General features: G+C 39.3%; 1 protein-coding gene across 1 annotated transcript; it reads right to left on the minus strand.

Moving 5' to 3' along the window:
• Positions 1 to 6269: 6269 nt before the first annotated feature.
• Positions 6270 to 18672, minus strand: cdcp2 (CUB domain containing protein 2). Its single transcript, XM_072573304.1, has 6 exons — positions 18527 to 18672; positions 16441 to 16788; positions 12822 to 13163; positions 10178 to 10531; positions 9513 to 9691; positions 6270 to 7279 (listed from the first exon to the last, which is right to left on the minus strand). The coding sequence occupies exons 1-6, from the start codon at positions 18600 to 18602 to the stop codon at positions 6959 to 6961; spliced, it is 1620 nt and encodes a 539-aa protein (XP_072429405.1). The 5' UTR covers positions 18603 to 18672; the 3' UTR covers positions 6270 to 6958.
• Between the last annotated feature and the right edge of the window lie 2665 nt (positions 18673 to 21337).

The following is a 21337-nucleotide window of genomic DNA, read 5'->3' on the forward strand; positions in this document are numbered from 1 at the left end:
ATAATGTTGAAGTTGGACTAGGACTGGGCGGGGGCGCTGGTCCGACCCAGGCCTGTGTACAGCAGTCAGGTGGGCCCACTCAATCCATACCCGGCCCAGCTCCAACTCCAATTTCAGCAGCCGTGGGAGCCATTGCTCCAGGAAATCCACAAGCTGGCCTTCCTCCTCCCATTTGGGAAGGCCCAGCAATCGAGGTTGTCGATATGTTCCTCCAGGGTCTGGACTCACCGCTCCAGAGCCCGGACCTGACCCACGGATGACTCAGCAACAGTGTCTAAGGCCGAGGCCTGTTGCTCCGCCCCTCCGACACGCTGCCCAAGTTTCCTGATCTCTCGATCATGCTTCTGCAGCATGATTGAATTGACTCTCCCACCTGGACCGGGTCTCCTCAATGAACGCGCGATCTTCTCTCGGAGCTTAACGAGCCTTTGCCCTTAGTCATTTTTAAAAAAGCACCAAACTGTTAATGTTTGATGCAAAATGACTAAGGGTGCTGGGCAAAAACTATTTTAAATAGATAAAACAGGTGAAGTGAGGGTGGGCACTCCACTCTGCCTGAGTCTTGGGCAGAGCTCTGCAGACTCAGACCTGCTAGGTAACGACCATCTTGGATCTCCCCAGTGATTAGGACTTAACAGCAATTTGGGTTTGTTCTATACATCGTATCAGTAGTATGACACTTTGATCTTTTATATAGATTCTGTGTCCTATAATCCTGCCCCACTGGCTACCCTATGAAGGAACAGCGCTCCGAAAGCTTGTACTTCCAAATAAACCCGTTGGACTATAACCTAGTGTTGTGTGATTTTTAACTTTGTCCACCCCAGTCCAACACCAGCACCTCCATGTCAAGAATAGACAGGCAGCAGGGATCAAACCTGATCTATGTAACTCAGCACCAGGGTGAAACATTAACCGAGTCACTGGTGACCTATTGACTTTGAATGAAATGTTGAACAAAATAGTTCTGCATAAAAACAGTGACTCAAATATCAATATGTCACTAACTGTGGACCCTTCACTTCAAATTATTGTTGCTTTGCTACAGCCTACTAATTAAGGTGGAGAAGACCAGAGATCATATATTTAAGTTATAAAAGTGTAGAGGTAGGTCATCTACTATGCACTGCTGCAGTAACAGTAGCATTGTCATATTGGCACCATTACTGAAGTCAGGCCACTGTAGACAAATGTGAACAGGCAAATATATTAAATTATCACAATGGAAAAGACCAGCAGGTCCACTGAGCCAATCCTGACACCGGCATTGGCATGGGCATTGTACAGACACCCATACCCACAAGCACACATTCACCCCTCTTACCCCTGCCACTGATCTTATAATCTGCTGGTAGAGAAAAAAGGTTTAAGATGTCCAAGAACAATAAAAAAAATTCTCTTAGTTAATCAACACAAGATCATGAGATCACATAAGTCATACATGTAGTCAGAGAGTTATTGCAGCACGAAGGAAGAGGCTATTCAGCCTGTTGGTGCTTGATATTTTACCTACCTTTTATGATGTGACCTGTTGAGATCTTATTGAATTGTGTAAAAAGCTTGAAGGGCCTGATAGCCGACTCCAAAGTCTTATGTTTCTATGTTGACTATTCTCTGGCAGATGTGGAACTATCCAGCATCTAACCTACATATACACTTTCATAAGTTAACCACATGACCTCTGATCTTCCTCAACCTAATTAGCTGAAATAGTGCCTCGGAAGGAAAAATATCAAACAATGTAATAATTTTTTATATCTTTCAAAATATCTCCAAAACTAGACATTTCTAAAGGGAAGACACCCACCACTTAAATCTTTCAGAATAGTTTTAATCTTTCAATTTGAATAATTGTCATAACCTTCTTCAGAATTTCCCAGAACTTCTGGATAGTCCACGAAAGAGAAGATCCAAACTGAATGCAGCATTCCAAACACGGTTTAGCCAGGAGAAGACAAATTGCTTTACGTTGATTAGTTCTATCTAGGCAATATTCGATTTGCTTAGTTACATTTTCTCAACTCTTGCCATGATGTTTTGGAGAGTTATGAGCAATTATAACTGAGTTTAATTAGGAATCGTGCATTGTGAAAGCACACTTGGTTTCTATCCCGTTCCCCGCCCCCCCCCAATACACTCTACATGTTTAATTACATTAAATAATATTTGTCAGATTCTAGTTTAATCACCAAACTTATTTAAATTTGTTCTACTGCAGAGTTCTGACATTGACAAATTGTGTGCCATCAGAAACTTTGCACACTTACACTGATGGCATTGCTATCGTGACTTCATATCAATAATGATCATGAACTTCACTTTGAATGATTCTGGATACCTGGCTACTTTTTAAAGGTCAGTGAAAGATATTGGAACATGTTTTAAAAACAAAGCATCTCTTTAAAGTCACAAGTCTTGTGGTAACTGCTTGTTTACTGTGGACCTGCTGCCTGAGTTTAAGACTGTTGGGTTGCAGATTCGGCTTTGGGGGTCATTTGGATTTTCCATTTGGTGGCCAACCTAAGGAAGAAAGAGAGATTCCTGGCCTAGCTCTTCTGTTTTTGAAAAATTCCTTGTTGTGGATCCAGTGTGGTAGCTGGAGTCCCAGTCTAGTATGAACACAGATTGCCTTCATGGAATCCTCAATATTGTTTCCTGTACAAGATGTATCAGCAAAGATCCTAGAGATATCTGCCTGTCATCAGTCTTTGCATGCAAAAATGTTTGATAGCCACATTTGAACAGTTCACATTTTTCCTCTTTCTGCCATCAAGAACTAAGACAAATTCGCCAAACGCGTTTTCTCCCCAAACTGCAAAGAGAGAACCTTTTTAAAATTTTTTCTTTATTCAGTGCATGTCTGAGTGTTTATTTGGGTTATGTTTATGAAGATGTGGGTGTACTATACCTTTAAGAGAGCTAAAAGCGAGAAGAACTACCTGACACAGCACCGATAGTTCTGAATAAGGTAACAACGTAACACTGGGTCAAAAGCTATATTAGCTGGTTGCCTGGAAACGACAAAACAGATTTGAATTAAGCCAATCAGTTTAAATTATACCTTGAAAACTACCAAATTACAATCAAGTTTGAATTTAGTTTATTGGCAATCTTAAAAGCCGATGACACAATCCGATGCTTTGGGGGTATAAGACCAGAAAAGAATTGAACAGTTGGGAGGAGAACCACCAAGCCAATGACATCTGCAGATTGCCCAGAGAATAGCTTTCTTAAAGGTACCTTTATTGTGACCTATGAAGCATAATCCCTAAGACGACAACGACACAAAAAGATCCAAATAGAAGATTCAACAGCTGGCTGGTTTTTGAATCTTGAATTTCTGGTAACTCTTAGTCGGGGGCTTTTATCGGACTGATATTAAAGAAGGAAATGTAAAATATAGGTTAGAGGAAGGAGTTGTAAACAGTTGTGAGTTAATTATTCTCTGTTATACTTTAAGAAATAAAGTTGTTAATTTTTACTTTAAATAGCTCTTGGCCTCTCGAATTGTCACAGATTACTGCACTGTGTTGCTGGTTTAAATTAAGCAGGACAGTTTACCCATGTCGTAACAGTTATTTAGAGGGGTAAAATTTTATATTTTCACATTACAAACTAAAATCATTAACCAGTTTTGTATCATCATTGAATAATTTTGTTTAAAGTAAATAAATAATGTTGTGCTCACTAAAGAAAGTTGATGGATCTTTTATTTTAAAACTACAGTCGAGAAATGGATTATATCGGGACCCAAGTAAAACAATTATGTTGTGACCTGTGGATTACTGGAACAAGAGAAAAATAGTTCACTTTTCCATCATGGTCATAGCAACATTCATAAAGATATTAAAAAGCATTGGCCCCAGGAGCAATTAGAGTCATAGAGTCATAGAGATGTACTGCATGGAAACAGACCCTTCGGTCCAACCCGTCCATGCCAACCAGATATCCCAACCCAATCTAGTTCCACCTGCCAGCACCCGGCCCATATCCCTCCAAACCGTTCCTATTCATATACCTATCCAAATGCCTCTTAAATGTTGCAATGTACCAGCCTCCACCACATCCTCTGGCAGCTCATTCCATACATGTACCACCCTCTGCGTGAAAAGGTTGCCCCTTAGGTCTCTTTTATATCTTTCCCCTCTCAACCTAAACCTATACCTTCTAGTTCTGGACTCCCCGACCTCAGGGAAAAGACTTTGCCTATTTATCTTATCCATGCCCCTCATAATTTTGTAAACCTCTATAAGGTCACCCCTCAGCCTCCGACGCTCCAGGGAAAACAGCCCCAGCCTGTTCAGCCTCTCTCTGTAGCTCAGATCCTCCAACCCTGGCAACATCCTTGTAAATCTTTTCTGAACCCTTTCAAGTTTCACAACATCTTTCCGATAGGAAGGAGACCAGAATTGCACGCAGTATTCCAACAGTGGCCTAACCAATGTCCTGTACAACTGTAACATGACCTCCAAACTCCTGTACTCAACACTCTGACCAATAAAGGAAAGCATACCAAACGCCTTCTTCACTATCCTATCTACCTGCAACTCCACTTTCAAGGAGCTATGAACCTGCACTCCAAGGTCTCTTTGTTCAGCAACACTCCCTAGGACCTTAGCATTAAGTGTATAAGTCCTGCTAAGATTTGCTTTCCCAAAATGCAGCACCTCGCCATTATCTGAACTAAACTCCATCTGCCACTTCTCAGCCCATTGGCCCATCTGGTCAAGATCCTGTTGTAATCTTTACTGTCCACTACACCTCCAATTTTGGTATCATCTGCAAACTTATTAACTGTACCTCTTATGCTCACATCCAAATCATTTATGTAAATGACAAAAAGTAGAGGGCCCAGCACCAATCCTTGTAGCACTCCACTGGTCATAGGCCTCCAGTCTGAAAAACAACCCGCCACCACCACCCTCTGTCTTCTACCTTTGAGCCAGTTCTGTATCCAAATGGCTAGTTATCCCTGTATTCCATGAGATCTAACCTTGCTAATCAGTCTCCCATGGGGAACCTTGTCGAACACCTTACTGAAGTCCATATAGATCACATCTATTGCTCTGCCCTCATCAATCTTCTTTGTTACTTCTTCAAAAAACTCAATCAAGTTTGTGAGACATGATTTCCCATGCACAAAGCCATGTTGACTATCCCGAATCAGTCCTTGCCTTTCCAAATACATGTACATCCTGTCCCTCAGGATTCCCTCCAACAACTTGCCCACCACCGAGGTCAGGCTCACCAGTCTATAGTTCCCTGTTTGTCTTTACCGTCCTTCTTAAATAATTCCTGCAGGACACCCCTGATAACCAACCTCCAAACATATTTATGTACATTAACCACAATTTTCTGCCTAGGTGAATGGAAATAATTTCTAATCCATGCCAGGTTTCTTGTCTCTGATTTACAACTTTTTATTTTCATATTCCAAAATCAGCACCACATCAGTATCTTTCCAAACTGAGGGAATGATCCCAGAACCCAATAAGCTGTTAAGGATAAGGTCAGGGCTCTTTCAAGTCAGTGCCCATGTCATTTATTTAAGATGCTTTATTTTGAGATATCTTCCTTTCTATTGTAAAACTATCAATTTTCCGTTTACAATGCAAGTCACATCTGGTTGTTGGATAACATCCAGAGGAATATGAACTGAAGTAAAATAATCATTGAACACCTTTGCCACAGCTGAAATTCCAATCCATTTTGTCCTGAAGTGTCTGTCAGTAATGCTAAGAAGTCCTAAATAGTCTTTCAAAAAACTTTATCATTACTTCTGTAATTATCAATGATTTTCCTTCCCATTGTTCTCTAAACTGCTCTAATCGTTACTACTGTTACCATTGATTGTGCCGTGATACTTATCTCTATTTCCTTGTCAGCTATTTAACTTCATCAATGTTTTGCCACATTCTTAAAATCTCCAATATTTAAATTCTCTAATGATGCATAGAGCAGTAACTCAATCAATTTATTTCTAATATTACTTGTATTTGTATAAAAATATTTTAACAGTCTAATTGTTAGCGGAATAAAGGTCATTCTTTTCTTTTAGCACCATCTATTTACAATTATTTCACCTGTATTAAGTTAATAATATTAATGCCCCCAATATCAGATCTATTCAGCAATTTAGTGTGATCATGTCACAAGTTTAATTCTGATATTCTATGGCCCCAGCTCAAGATATTATTGAGTATATTGGCCTCACTGAGAATGTGACTATCACATGATTGTACGGGAACAGTGCTGTTCAAAAAGTGCACCTTCCCCAAATAACATCACCTTTTATGATGTGTGTATTTCCTTGACAGGTTCATTTAAGACAAGCTACATCCAATGTAGAAAATTAGAGTAAATAGAGGAAGTAAAGATAAACTTTTTCCAAACATGGAAATGACAATAACCAGCGGTCACAGATTTAAGGTGATGAAAAGAACTGGGGCAACATGAGGAAAAACCTTTTTATTAACAAAATGAGTACTTTGAATTTGGAATTGTACCGCTTAATAGGGTGATGGAACACAATAGCTTTCAGGTAGAAATTTGATAAATACTTTAAAAGAAATTGCAGGGAAATAGGGAAAAGAACTAGGAGTGGGACTAAATGGCTTGTGCTTTGAAAGAACCAGCACAAACTTGATTAGCTGCACTATCCTATAATCGGGAAATTAACACAACAAGAATTTCACAGAGACAAAAATTGCAGATGCTGCAATCCAAAGTAGACAAACAGGAGGCTGGAAGAACACAGCAAGTCAGGCAGCATCCAGAGATGGAGAAGTCACTGTTTTGAATATTATCTGCTCTTTAGGGTTAATTTCACAGAAACTGGGATTTACCGCTGCACCGAGTTTCCTGCTAATGAGGCATTAAAAAAAACTTTACAAAATGGCCACCCTCCAAACTGATTAATACACCATTACAACTGGAAACATACAATTATCTCATGTCCTTATAGCAGGACCAGCCCTATGATAGCAATCAACATGAGAATTCCAGCCAAAACACAAATACCAATGAAGACAATGTCACTGGTATCTTGCATTCTGGAAAGGTCTGATCCATCTACCACCTTCAACTCATCAGAGTTGGAATCCTCAAGATTGACAACTTGCTGTTGGAGCTGATACAGTTCTGTATCTGTAATGATGTTATACGAAGCTGCTTTTCTCTTGAGGTCGCATTGCATCTCATATTCCTGGCTATCTTCCCGTGTTCCATTAGAAAACTTTATGTACAAAATATTCACAAAGATGGTGACATTTCCTCTTCTCTGCAAAGGCAAGAGAAAAGAGATTAGTAATGTCTATTGCACATGGATTAACTCTGAAAGACAGAGACAAAAAAACAAGCTTCTTGTGTTTGGGAATTTGGAGAAGAGTTGTAGCTCAGGGTGGATCAGGTTGTAAATTTGCTCACTGAACTGGTAGATTTGTTCTCAGACAGACATTTTGTCACCATGCCAGGTAACATCATCAGTGAGCCTCCAGTGAAGCCTTGCTGTCTGTCCGGCTTGATATTTATCTGTTTCAGTGTGTTGTGGTAAGTGATATCATTTCTGGTTCTTCCTTGAGAGGTTGGTAAATGGGGTACAAATCTGTGTGTTTGTTAATGGAGTTCAGGTTTGAATGCCAGGCTTCTAGGAATTCCTGTGCATGTCTTTGTTTAGCCTGTCACAGGATGGGTGTATTGTCCCATCAAACTGGTGTCCCTCTTAATCTGTGTGTATGGATACCAGTGGCTAGTTGGCACTCATGTATCTTGATGGCTAACTTCCTGCCCATTTGTCCAATGTAATGTTTGGTGCAGTCCTTGCAGGGTATTTTGTATATGATGTTTGTTCTCCTGGTTGTTAGTATGGGGTCCTCTAAATTCATCAGCTGCTGTCTCAGTGTGTTGGCAGGTTTGTAGTGTACCATGATGCCTAGGTTCTAGATTAGAGTGGTGCTGGAAAAGCACAGCAGTTCAGGCAAAATCCCAGGAGCAGGAAAATCGACGTTTTGGGCAAAAGCCCTTCATCATGATACCTACGGGCTGGAGTAGTCTGGTCTTCATTTCAGAGATGTCTTTGAAGATCACACTGAAACAGCTCCTGATGAATTTAAAGGACCCCATACCAACAACCAACAGAACGAACATTATATACCAAATACTCTGCAAGGACTGCACCAAACACTACTTTGGACAAACGGGCAGGAAGCTAGCTACCTGGATACATGGGAACCAACTACCCACCAAAAGACATGACCAACTATCACTGGTATCCATACACACAGATGAAGAGGGACACCAGTTCAACTGGGACAATACATCCATCTTGAGACAGGCTAAACAAAGATACACACGGGAATTCCTCGAGGCCTGGCATTCAAACTGGAAATCCATTAACAAACATATCGATTTGGACCCCATTTAGCAACCTCTCAGAAACAGAACAGGAAATGGGATCACCCACCACAACAGATCAAGACAGATAACTATCAAGCAGAACAGAATACCAAGGCTTCATTGCAGGCTCACTGATGATGTTACGCAGCATGATGACAAAACATCTGAGAACAAATCTACCAGCTCAGTGAGAAAACTTACACCCTGAAGCTTCTTGAGTATTGTTGGAGCTTTTGGAACATTTAAAATTCATATACCTGGATGGTATATGAATAGGAATAGTTTGAGGGATAGGGCCTAATGCTGGCAAATGGGAATAGGTCATACTGGGATATCTGGTCAGCATGAACTGACCCAGGCAAATGGGGAATATTCTATCATACTTTTGAATTGTGCTTTGAAGATGGTGGTCAGTCTTTGGGCAGTCAGGAGGTGAGTTATTCGTCACAGTATTCCTAGCCTCTGTTCTGCTCTTGAAGCCACTGTGATTATATAGCGAGCCCAGTTGAGTTTCTGGTCAATGGCAACCTCCAGGATATTGATAGTCGGGAACTCAGTGATGGTAACGCCATTGAGTGTCAAGGATTGGTAATTAGATTGTTTCTTATTGGAGATGATCATTCCCTGGCATTTGTATGATGCACATTCATGAGGCGTATAGATAGAGTCTTAGTCAAGGTCTTTTTCTTAGGGTAAGGGAATCCAAAACTAGAGGGCATTGGTTTAAGGTGAGAGGGGAAAGATTTAAAAAAGGACCTGAGGGGTAACCTTTATATGCAGAGGTTCATGTGTGTATGGAACAAGCTGCAGAGGAACTGGGAGAAGTGGGTACAATTACAACATTTAAAAAGTATCTGAATTGGTATATGAAAAGGGAAGGTTTAAAGAGATATGGGTCAAATGCTGGCAAATGGGATGTCTGGTTGGCATAAACAAGTTGAACTGAAGATCTGTTCCATGCTGTATGATTCTATGACGCTAAATGTCACTTGACACCTGTTAGTCCAAGCTTGCATATTGTCTAGATCTTGTTGCATTTAAACATGAACTGCTTCAGTATCTGAGGAGTTGCAAATAGTGCTGTACATTGTGCAATCATTCAGCAAACATCCAAGTACCTGGGTCTTTGTTCCACATGCATCAAATCGTGAGATTATCTTGTATGCAGAGCCAAAAGCCTGGGCAGTACAGCCCTGGTTTCCTAGATAAATGTTGCTTCGACTGAGTAAAGGAACAGCCTGTACAGCAATCTGAATCTGGAAATCTGTTCTTGTGCAGCTGATGTTCATGGGAACGACTGAAACAAATAAAAGAAGTAAAGCTCAGTTAAACCTCAGTAGTTCTGGCTGCATTGATTACACAGAATAATCCACAGAATGCTGTACCACACAGCATCTGTTGACTCAGTGGGCAAATACACTTTCCAGTGTGATACTCGGTTTGTGATTCAGTTGGCAAATTGCCTGCTCCGAATTATCAATATTGATGATGCTGGTAGTTAGATTGGAACAGCAGATAATGGAGCCTCTATATAATGGGTTTTCACATGTCACAATGGAGTGTCAGTCTTAAATTTTGTACTCGAGTCTCAGGAGTGGAACTTCTACCCAAAGTCTTCTAACTTAGAGTTGATATGCTTTTCTATCAGAAGTGTTGGTCCATAACTGAAACTATCATTCCCACCAATGATGCTACCTTTGTCCATTAGATATCTCATTGGATAAATAACCACCCAGATTCCACACATCCAATAACTCCTTGCCATGATGTGCCCTCTACTTACCACCATTGTATGATACATGGAAGCCACGAGAGGCTGTATTCCTATCAGCAGATAAGACAAATAAAAGTCGGTTCCCATTGGACAGGAGTGAAGAGGGTGAGTTCCGACCGCACCATTTCCCTAGTAATGTATCAGTCTCACTTTCTCCATCAAAGACTGCAAGAAAATCATAGTCACAGGCGTCTGTCAAGCTATCCCTGTCCTCCAACTCAAAATCATTTAAGTGAACATTAATCCTGTAACCAAGAGGTTGCTGGATTGTCCAGTGACAGTTGATGTTATTCGGGTAAATGTTTGGATAGCGTGGGCTAGAGAAATTCCCTTTAATGGCTGTGAATATTTGCTGACATTCACCTGGGAAAAATGAGACACAAGATATCAATATTAGCTCTTAAAAATATGATTACAAATAACTGGGCATTTGTAAAGTTAATTACTAAACAAAATGGCTTCTGCCTAGAATTGACAGTGATTCATCGTGAATCTGTGAATGTGAAGAAATTGTTTTTCAAGTTGGCTATGTTGGTTGATAAGCTTTGCATTCCTCAAATCAAGGGAATGTTAAAGACTGGAAATGTAACATTTCCAGAACTCCTGATGTCACCCTATGGGTAACAAATCACAGATTGGTGCAGTCAATTATCTGTCCTAAAATAGTCTCAAAATTCCTCAGATTCCAGTAGTGAAACCAGGATTTCATTCATCTCTATTGAACCCCCGCTGCCTCCTCAGATACTTGGCTTCCTCCTATATTGACTCTTACAGAGTTTGCAATGACAGAGGTAACCAAATTAGCATGGGACAAGTAGACAAGAGCATAACTTTGCACAGGCCTGTGGCACTCAACTGAGTAGAAGGCCATCTATCCCATTCTTTACCCATCACACACTAACCCTCTTCCTACAACTGATCATAGTTCTATCAGTCCACTAAGCTAGAGAGAAATCCTGAAAATTTTGTTAAAACATACATGTAGGGACTTTGAGAGTCCAGACTGCCAGATCTGCATTGCATTAGTGGAGCTTATATCCACACTTGTGGATATCCTCTAGCAAAGTAGCACGCTTGAGACAGGTAACTTCATCTGTTGCTCAAATGTTTGGGATACCTTCTGTCCTCAGGGTAATTTGAGCCAGATTGGACGCCTTTCAGAGCTGGAAAAGGCAGCATTTCAACAATCTTGATTTTGAAATATATCAAACAATGATTTGATCACGATAACCATTATCACGCAGGATTATTTTGATGTGCCCTATTTCAACACCAAGCTAACACTGTGGTCATATCATTATTGGACAACACTGACTAAATAATATTGGGTGTGCTAGAAGTTACACTGGAAATCAATTTAAGATTATTAGTTAGGCTCCAAGTAGGATTCAATTGTACATGTTAGAATGTACATATATTCACACACAGGATCCTGTTCTTTGCAGGCCAAGACAATTTGTTCATACATTTCACCTTTTCACTGAGGAAAGAATTATGGTGACTGCCAGTTCCTGCTGCATTCCCCATAATAATACTTTGTCCAATCATAGTCTACCTGGTCTAATTTTAATAAACTAGCTAGGATTAGTAGTTAACAGTTCCTGCTGCATCTCCATGCCAACACTGCTCAATTAATCAGTATCCTCTTCTCATGCTGTGTAAATTGATGTTATCTTTCTAAGCTTGGCTTCTTGTGTCATAGGCAAGTCAAAATCTTCAACTTCCTTTATCTTTTCAGCAATATTTGAGTATTTACTCTGGTATCCAAATGTTTGCTATTTTACTTATCCCTCCTAGTTCAATTTTATAATTAAGCCCTATTGTAAATGTGTTGTATAGTGTGTTATTTAATAACACTAATCTAAGGGACCAGATGTCTGTCTTTTAGATCCTTCAACCTGACACTCCATCAGCCTGTTTTGGAATATAAAAGATTCCAAAGTAGTATAATCAAGGAGAGCAGGAGCGGTATCCCTGTTGTAATGGCTAATATTTATGTCTCATTCAACACCACAAAAAACAGATTATCTGTTCATTAGGATAATGATATTGTGACAGTTTAGTGAGTGCATATTGCCTGCTTTGTTTCTTGCATTATAACAGTGACAGTTCAAAAGTACTTAATTAGCTGTAAAATGCTTTATAACATCCAATGGTTCAAAAAAAATCCAGTAATGCAAGTCTGTCTTTATTTTTCTTTCTATCTGCAGATTTTGACTGAGGTACTCAAAATTAGCCACAGTTTTTTAAGCTAAAGAAAGAAATTTCCATTCCTGATTTTAGTCTGGGTAGTCCTGATGGGAACAGCATATACAAATGTCATGGGATCAACACTCACTATTGTACATGTTACTAAATTAAAGACACAATGTTAAAAGCACATCTTCTTGTTTGACATAGACCACATATTATGAATGATCAATTGAGTATCAAAGAATAGTTAACATTATTGAACAAAAATGTAATAATATTTCTACAGTCAAAGATTATGACTTCCAATGGGGAATAATTTCGAACTTAATCAGGCTGATTGATGAAACTGGTAAAAACAAGGAAAATCCGAAAAGGCTGTCATTAAAAAAGTAGATGGTTTTGTTTTCAGAACAATTTCAACTTATACTATCTTTTATTGAAACTTGGTTACATATCTTACCTGAAAAATAAAATGCTTTGAAGCCCTTTGCACCAATATTGAAATCTGATTTAAAGACAACAAGAAGTTCACTGCTGCTGGAAATAATGTCCGGAGGCTTTGATCCACCACAATAGTGACCCCAGTGTCTGTCTTTCATGCTGGATCCATCAAACAAGGCAACGTAGTCAAAGCTACAGTCCTCATTGTTTTCCAGGTGAAAGTCATAGAAGATCAGATTGACCACTGATTGATTGGAGACTCGAATAATCCAGTGACATTCTGCATTATTGGGGTAATTATCTGGGTACTCAGGGCTAGACAGCACTCCAGACAGACTTGTTAGCACACCCCCACACATATCTGAAAAAAAGCTTGATTTGAAACTTCAGTTTAAATTGAAAGGTTTGATGCCCTTGCTTTTCAAATTATTTAATAAATATACTTTTCCCTTATGTAAGTCATTTCCCACACATTTCATCAAAATCTCAATGCTGCTCCAATGCTCCCATTTTGCCATTTTCTGAGAGGTATACAACATCAAATTGATTTTCACTTCTACTCGCTATTGGGTGAAGGCCTGACCAAAAAACAGGAGGAAGCATGCATGAAATTGTACCAACCTACAACTTGTGGATATATTCTAGCAAAGTAGCATGTTTGAGACAGCTAACTTCATCTGTTGTTCAGAATTTCATTCATCTTTACTGGACCCTAGCTACCCCATCAGATACTTGGCTTCCTCCTATATTGACTCTCACTTACAACACCCAGTTAATGCATTGCTTTTTCAAAGAGTCCAATATTACTGACTCTAGTATCAATCACACTGTAGTGTTTAAAGACTTTGACTGAAAAACACAAGATCTGTGTCTGTGTGGGAAGGTTATCAAGCAATAACAACTTGCATTTACGTATCAACAGTAATATTGTGAAATATCCAAAGGCCTTGAATAGTAGTGATTATCCAACAGAATTTGTCACTGAGCTGTGCAAGGAAATATGATAGTTGACCAAATGTTTGGTGAAAGAGGTGGGTTTTAAGTAACATTTCAGAGGAGAGGGATAAGCTACTTCTGGTTGAGACAATTGAATGTGCAAGCACCAAAGAGTAGTAATTAAAGCTGGGGATACTCAAGAGACTGTAATTGGAGAAGTTCAGAAATCTAAGCGGTTTTTGGGCTGGAGGATATAATAGAAGCAAGAAGGAAGTGGCACGATTTGAAAACAAGAATTAAAATTTTAAAATTGAAGCATTGCTGAAATGGAAGCCAATATAGATCAATTAGCACATGAATATAGAGGATTTCGTGAGAGTTGAGATAAAGGCAGCAAACATTTTGGATGAGCTAAAGATTACAGAGAATGCAAGATGGGAGACTAGCTAGGAGATCATTGGCATAATTGAGCTCGAAGGTAACACAGGCATGGATAAGAGTTTTAGAAACTGATAAACTAAGGTAGGATAGATAATACAATAAGTAATTATTTGAACAAAACTATTATTAGTTCCAATTTGTTATTATTTTGTTTTTTTACCTTAGGTTTTCTTTCAGGCAGTATTTTCAACATTGGGATGTGTTAGAATTCTATTTTTTATGTGAGTAATTAATTTGAAATTATTCATTTTTAACTAAGACTCTAAATACATCAGCCTTAAAATATTCAAAGACTTGGTTTCCACTACCTTTACAGGAAGAGAGTTCCAAAGACTCATGACCACCTATAAGAAATATATGTTGCCTAATCTCTGTTCTAATAGGGTAATCTCTTACTTTTAAGCAGTGTTAAGAAGAAACATTTCCATATTTATTCTGTCACCTCTTAGTCTTCTTATCTCCAGCTGATACAAGTCTAGTCTTTCTCACCTTTGTTTGTAAGACAACTGATGATATGTTCTGCAAGATTTATTTCTGCATCCTTCAGCTCAAAACAATTTCTGCTCACACAGTCATTGCAAGTATAAACTGACAAGTAGACCTTGATGAATGATAGGATTAACATCTCATTCATTAACCAAAGAGATTTAGGGATAAAGAAATAAATAGAAAAGGAATTGAGATAGAGAAGGAACTAAACAGGGTGAATTCAATGTCAAATCAGGTTGAGAAAGGGAAATAAAGGACAGGATTTTTCAGATGGCAAAGTTTCCCACTCACCACCATGAGGAGCATTCATTAGCTGGAGATGGGCCTTTTGCTTGAGTATGGGCATCTGTCCCTCACTCAGGCTGAAGACCCACTTCAGAGTACAGTCAACCATCAGATTTATTCCATAACTCCAGAAGTGCCAGTGACAGCAGTGGCCAGGGCTGGGATTTTGAGTTGTTCCTGGGATTTTAAATCCAGGACTGAAAAATGTGTTGCTGGAAAAGGTCAGGCAGCATCAAAGGAGCAGGAGAATCAACGTTTCGGGCATAAGCCCTTCTTCGGGCCTAAGCCATTTTTCAGCTCTGATTTCCAGCATCTGCAGTCCTCACTTTCTGCTTCTAAATCCAGGATCCAAGACCCAGTATTTGAGGAGGTCTTACAATGGGGGAGTGAGTTAGGCCTGGGGGCATTGTTCCAGAAGGAGGTTCCCAGGGAGAAAGGAAACCATGCTGAGCAGATCTTGGGTAAGGATTGCCAATGTGGAAAGGCAGCTTTTGTAGGATGCACTCCATTTTCCCGCCCAAAACTCGAACAAGGTGACATGCTGGGATTCTCCTGCCCCTGAACTCCCTCCTTCTCAAAGTTTAGCAGCACGTGACTAGTGGTTGGTCACTTAAGGGTCTCAGTTGAGGTGAGAGTGGTAGACCACCTTAGCTGCACACAGGTCTAGAGCATGTGACTGATCAGGTCTCCTGGGGAGTTTTACGGACTTAGCCTCTGTAAAATTGCCAGCGTGATCCTGTAAAATTCTGTCCAAAACTAAAAGTGTGCTTGAAAGGAGAAACAAGAGAGACAAAGAAAACACAAGAAAAAAAACATAAAATTTAACATTTTAAAATCATCTGTAGTAATTCAGAACCTGAGAGATTAAAACTGACTACTTTTGACTGTTCACTTTTTGGCAAAAGAGACTGATTGTTAAGTCATTCTTAATTATCATGTTCTTAAAAGATTAATTACATTATTAATTATATGCCAACTTTGTAGATACAGTAATTTTAAATCAACCTGTTCAGACATATTATGACACCCCTCTGGAGCAGTGGGACTTCAACCTGAGCCCTGTAGCTCAGATGTAGGAACACCTTTACTGTGCTACAAGATTCTCAGACTTAACTTAGTATATCAAGATTAATGGGCGAGTATAATGCAAGTCCATCATTTTAATGAAATTCAAGTGGAGATTAAAAATGAGAAGGCATTTTTAGGAAGGCAACAGAAGAGTAGAACAAATTGACAAGTAACCTATGATGATTTGTCATTCCACATTCAATGTATACATGAATAATAGTGTGTATAAATCAAACGCTATTAATTTAACAGGAAATTCTAAGCCATTACTGCTCCAATGTTTTCTGTTAAAGCACCACCCAGCAAAATCAGAATTCAATTACATCACATTGTATTAAAGTCAATAATTGTTCATCAATTAAGCATTTGATTAAATTTTAAAAGTAAACTTTATAAAATGGGATACAGATTAATCAAACCTTTGCGGTATGAAGCAGAGAATCCATGGCTGACAACATGCTTATCTGAGCGGAAAATGATTGACATCACATGCCAAGAAGAGGTGAAGTGGGGAGGGAAGACTTTTCCACAAAATGTGCCCAGAAGATTTCCCTCATCCTCAGGCATTCCATTATAGATTTTAATGTAATCATATTCACAATAAGTGTGAAATTCAAGGTCAAAATACTGGAAGTTGAGCAAAATTGAGGAGCCCTCTGTAACAACAATGAGCCATGTACATTTAGTGTCATATGGATAATATCCTGGGAAGTTAGGGCTGGAGAAATTCCCATTCGCTGCTGATAGAATGCCGCCACATTTAACTCCTAATGGAAAAGAAAGCAAAAAAAAAACATTTTTCTGTAACATTTGCATTAATGCTTTAAGAATGTTCATTGTTTCACAACTATGGACAAAGGTTTAATAGTTCAAGACACAATGTAGCAGTTGGTGTGATAATGAGCCATTTAGGAAGGCTGTGGATTTCATCCCTTTAAAGGAACAGGAATAGGCTGTTCAGCCTATCAGCCACTTAAGCCATGGCTGATTGGACACGTAGCCACACTATCCCCATAACCATTTATGCCACGGGTAATCAGAAATCTATCAAAAATACATACTCTGTTAAATATTAAACATCCAACATACTCATTCTAAGCATCCACAGCCAGGGTACAGAACTTCAAAGATTCACACTTTTCTGCATAAGACAAATTCTCATCTCAAATTTAAATGGCATTCCCCTCACTTTTAAATTGTGCCCCTTGGTTCCAATCTCCCTGACCAAGGGAACCATCTTTCATGCATCTAAAATAAAACAAAGAACTATGGATGATGGAGTTTTCAAACAAAAACAGAAATTGCTTGTGACACTCAGATGGTCTGGATGGATCCATGGGGAGAAAGTTAAGTTAACGTTTCAAGCAAGTCTAGTGACTTATCATCAATACTAAATTTCACCAGCAATTTATTTTTGTTTCCTACATCTATTAGGGAATTTAATGGGACGGCACTGCTGCCTCACAGCACCAGGTACCCGGGTTCGATTCCAGCCTTGGGCAACTGTCTTTTGTGGAGTTTTGACATTCTCCCTGCGTCTGCGTGGGTTTCCTCTGGGTGCTCCAGTTTCCTCCCACAATCCAAAAATGTGCAGGTTAGGTGAATTGGCCATGCTATATTTTCCATTGTGTGAGGTGCATTAGTCAGGGGTAAATATGGGGAATGGGTCTGAGTGGGTCACTCTTCAGAGAGTCGGTGTGGACTTGTTGGGCCAAAGGGCCTGTTTCCATACTGTAGGGAATCTAATCTCTAATCTAATCTATCCCTTTATATAAATTGTAGGTTTCCAAGAGATCACCACTCGTTCATCAAAATATTAGATAATACAGGTCCAGTTTACCCAATCTCTCTTTAGAGCACATTTCCGCAATCCCTGAAACAAGCCTGCTGAACTTCACTTCGCTCCCTATATGATAATAATATCTTGCCTGAGGTAAGGAGATACAAACTGCACATAGCAGTCCAGGTGTAGTCGAACCAAGCTCCTATACAATTGAAGCAAGAATTCACTACTTCTGTACTCCTATTGCAATAATACTATTAGCCTATGTTGAGTTACCTGATCTCATCTATGAGACTGTTATCTTCCAATTGGACATAAGAAAGAATTTTATTTTTAAATTGCCATTCAAGGCCAACCAAGTACATTGTTTCAGAAAGGACAAAGACATAAAACTCAACAATAGATTGAAAATCACCAGATTTTCATTTTCATCAAAATTACATATTTTAAAATTCTAATCACAATTTCAGTCTGAGTACAAACACTGTTTTGACAAAGCAGTGAACATCATAACCTGGATAGTCAGTATGTATTGTCTGAAATTTGTACTTTTGTCTCCATTAGCCCTCAGTTCACTGGAAATCAACTTCAATCACACTTTTTTCTTATCAAGTTTGAAAATAATCTCTTAACATCAAGGCAGGAAAGATAGCATTTTATCTTTTGAAACCCGAGGAATCTATATATAACAATTTCAAACACACAGGCAACATATGTTTTACCTGGTCTGGCTGTGACTCTACAGATACTCCACAATAGCAAGACACCCGTGGCAAATTGCACTACACAATTGTGCATTGCTGAACATATAAAGACAACTAAAAACCCAAACTAGAAAGGCAAAATTATATAATTCTTTACAGCAACATATGAAGTAATACACAATGGTTGTAGAATTAATAGTGGCATTAATAATTCACTTGTAGTCTGCATTAGTAACTTGATCCATCTCTGGTTCCTTTCATTAAATATTAATAAACTAGGTCCACTGTCCTCAGCCTCCACACTGCACTATACAACTTATTGTGTACAATCTTTGGAACAATGTCATAAATATTTAATTTACTCAAGTCATAAATTTTCTCTTGTAAATTTAAGGATGATCCTAGCTTCATTAAATACTTTATGGAAATAGTTATAATTAACATTCAAAATTGATTAATTTAACAGGTGCTGGACCAGTTCAAAATTGGCAAGTACAAAAGTCCCAAAATGACTTATAGGTTTAATGACTGTAATTAGAAATGCATTGACATCAGGTCAACAAGACTCCACTCTATCTCCGACTTCTCTTCGTCATAATTTCTCTTTTAAATCAAATATTCACTTGTGCATTTTGAATAACGATTTTTGAAAATCTTTGCAATATTCAATTGAATTTTCTCCTGTCATGGCAATAACTTCACCTTATCAGTCTGGGTAACCCCAAAAAGTATGGATGTGTGAGTATTCAGGAAACTATATTATCAGACACAGCAATGAGGATCTTCATAGTTGAACAGCTTGCCAACACTCAATATCTAAGCTCAAACATGAAGAATAGCTACTTAGACATGGTCCCAGTCAACAGCTGGTGCCATGGTGCATTACCCCCTCAGGCCTATTCAGCCATTCACTAACACCACGGCAAATCTGATTACTTTCGAATCCTGATAAGTCTCCACCTTCTTGCTTATCAAAAATCTATCTACCTCTATTTGAAATATATTCAACGACTCTGCTTCCATTGCCTTTTAACAAAGGGAGTTGCAAAGACAGAACACCCTCTGTGAAAAAAAGTCTTCTCCATTTCTGTCTTAATTGGATGATCCTTTTTTTTTGTAAAACAGTGACAGTTACTAGTTCTAGATTCTCCGACAAGTGGAAAACTCCATTCAACATCTACCCAGTCAAGATGCCTGAGGATCTTATCTGTTTCAATCAACTTGTGTTTTACTCTTTTAAACTTTAGCGGATGCAAGTCAAGCCTGCCCAATTTTTCCTCATAATACCACTTGTCCCTTCCAGCTGTTGTATGAGGAAAGTATGAAGTCTTCTTTATCCTCTAATCATGAAAGATAAAATGACTCCTTATTAACCTAGTTTTAATCACTCTATATTCTCTATTCCATATAAGTGGAATAAAATGGTACACTGCAATTTCCCCAATATAGATAAATAACAAATATATGGATAAAATGAATGTGCATATTTTAAATGTTATTACAATCTGTCTCATTTTTTTAACTGTTCACGTTTTGACCAGACTTTATGTCAGATAGTGGCAAGTCGGGGTTGTTTTGCTGCTCCTCAAATCAATTATACATTGTTGCACTAAAATATAAGAATATGATACAACTGGCCAATGATTTTGTTAATCTGATGATACACTGAGTTCCAGCAAGCAGTGTGAGACTTTGGATATTAATGGAAATGTCGATGGATGGGTTGGTGAAGAGGAGAGCAGACCATCAAATACAGTCATACCACCTTATCAAGCCAATCTGGACCAAGATAGCCGTCTTTGACAAAGTTGTGCCCAGGGTAACATGATGACTCAGTATTTAACACTGCTCCCTCACAGCTCCAGGGACCTGTGTTTGATTCCAGCCTCAGATGACTTTCTGAATGGAGTTTGCACATTCTCCTTCTGTCTGTGGGGTTTTCTCTGGGCGCCTTCTTTTCCTCCCAGTCCAAAATGTGCAGGCTATGTCGATTGGCCATGCTAAATTGCCGATTGGATCCAGGGATGTGTAAGTTGGTTGATTAGCCATGGGAAATGCAGTGCTATGGGGGTGGGTCTGAGTGAGATGCTCTTTGTAGGGTTGGTATGGTCTGCTTCTATACTATAGTGATTTGATGAAGGTGAAAGATCTTTTCCACTCTGCATTTACTTTCCATTTACTCTATGCTATCTCACACACACAGGCCACTAGTCTCTCTAACTCAGCCACTACGCATGCCTCTTACCAAGATTCATGACTACAACTCTCACAATTGCATACATCATAATCATACAATACTCTCACCCATCCCATCCTCCCAAACTACTAAACCTTCCTCACCTCTGTATTTCACTCACTCAGGACATTAGGGCTCAGTGTTAGCACTGCTGCCTCACAACGCTAGGGTCCCAGGTTTGATTCTGACCTCGGGCAACTATCTGTGTGGAGTTTGCACATTCTCCCCGTGTCTGCGTGGGTTTCCCCTGGGTGCTCCGGTCTCCTCCCACAGTCCAAAAATGTGCAGGTGGGTGAATTGGCCATGTTAAATTGCCCATAGTGTTAGGTGCATTAGTCAGAGGGAAATGGGTCTGGGGGATGGATTACTCTTCGGAGGGTCGGTATGGACTTGTTGGGCTGAAGGGCCTGATTCAACACTGTAATGAATCTAATCTAATCTCACCACCTGTACTGCTCGTACTACCATTAAGGACTCCTTCAATTACTTCCATCATAATTACCCCTTCCTTTCTCTCACTGCAGGAAGTACACACTGGGTCGAGAGGGTCAAAACTGGCTGGTGGTGTTGGGGGACCCAAGGTAGTGACAGAC

Source organism: Chiloscyllium punctatum, chromosome 7, assembly GCF_047496795.1.
Source record: "Chiloscyllium punctatum isolate Juve2018m chromosome 7, sChiPun1.3, whole genome shotgun sequence".
In the NCBI taxonomy this organism is placed as follows: domain Eukaryota; kingdom Metazoa; phylum Chordata; class Chondrichthyes; order Orectolobiformes; family Hemiscylliidae; genus Chiloscyllium; species Chiloscyllium punctatum.

What these genes read in the sequence shown, in the direction of transcription:
- cdcp2 (XM_072573304.1), bottom strand. Translation starts at nt 18,602, where the DNA reads ATGCACAATTGTGTAGTGCAATTTGCCACGGGTGTCTTGCTATTGTGG. An exon ending in CAAAGCATTTTATTTTTCAG is followed by an intron (nt 10,532 to 12,821) that starts GTAAGATATGTA and finishes CATTTTTCCCAG; the next exon opens with GTGAATGTCAGCAAATATTC. An exon ending in CCATGTATCATACAATGGTG is followed by an intron (nt 9,692 to 10,177) that starts GTAAGTAGAGGG and finishes TATTTGTTTCAG; the next exon opens with TCGTTCCCATGAACATCAGC.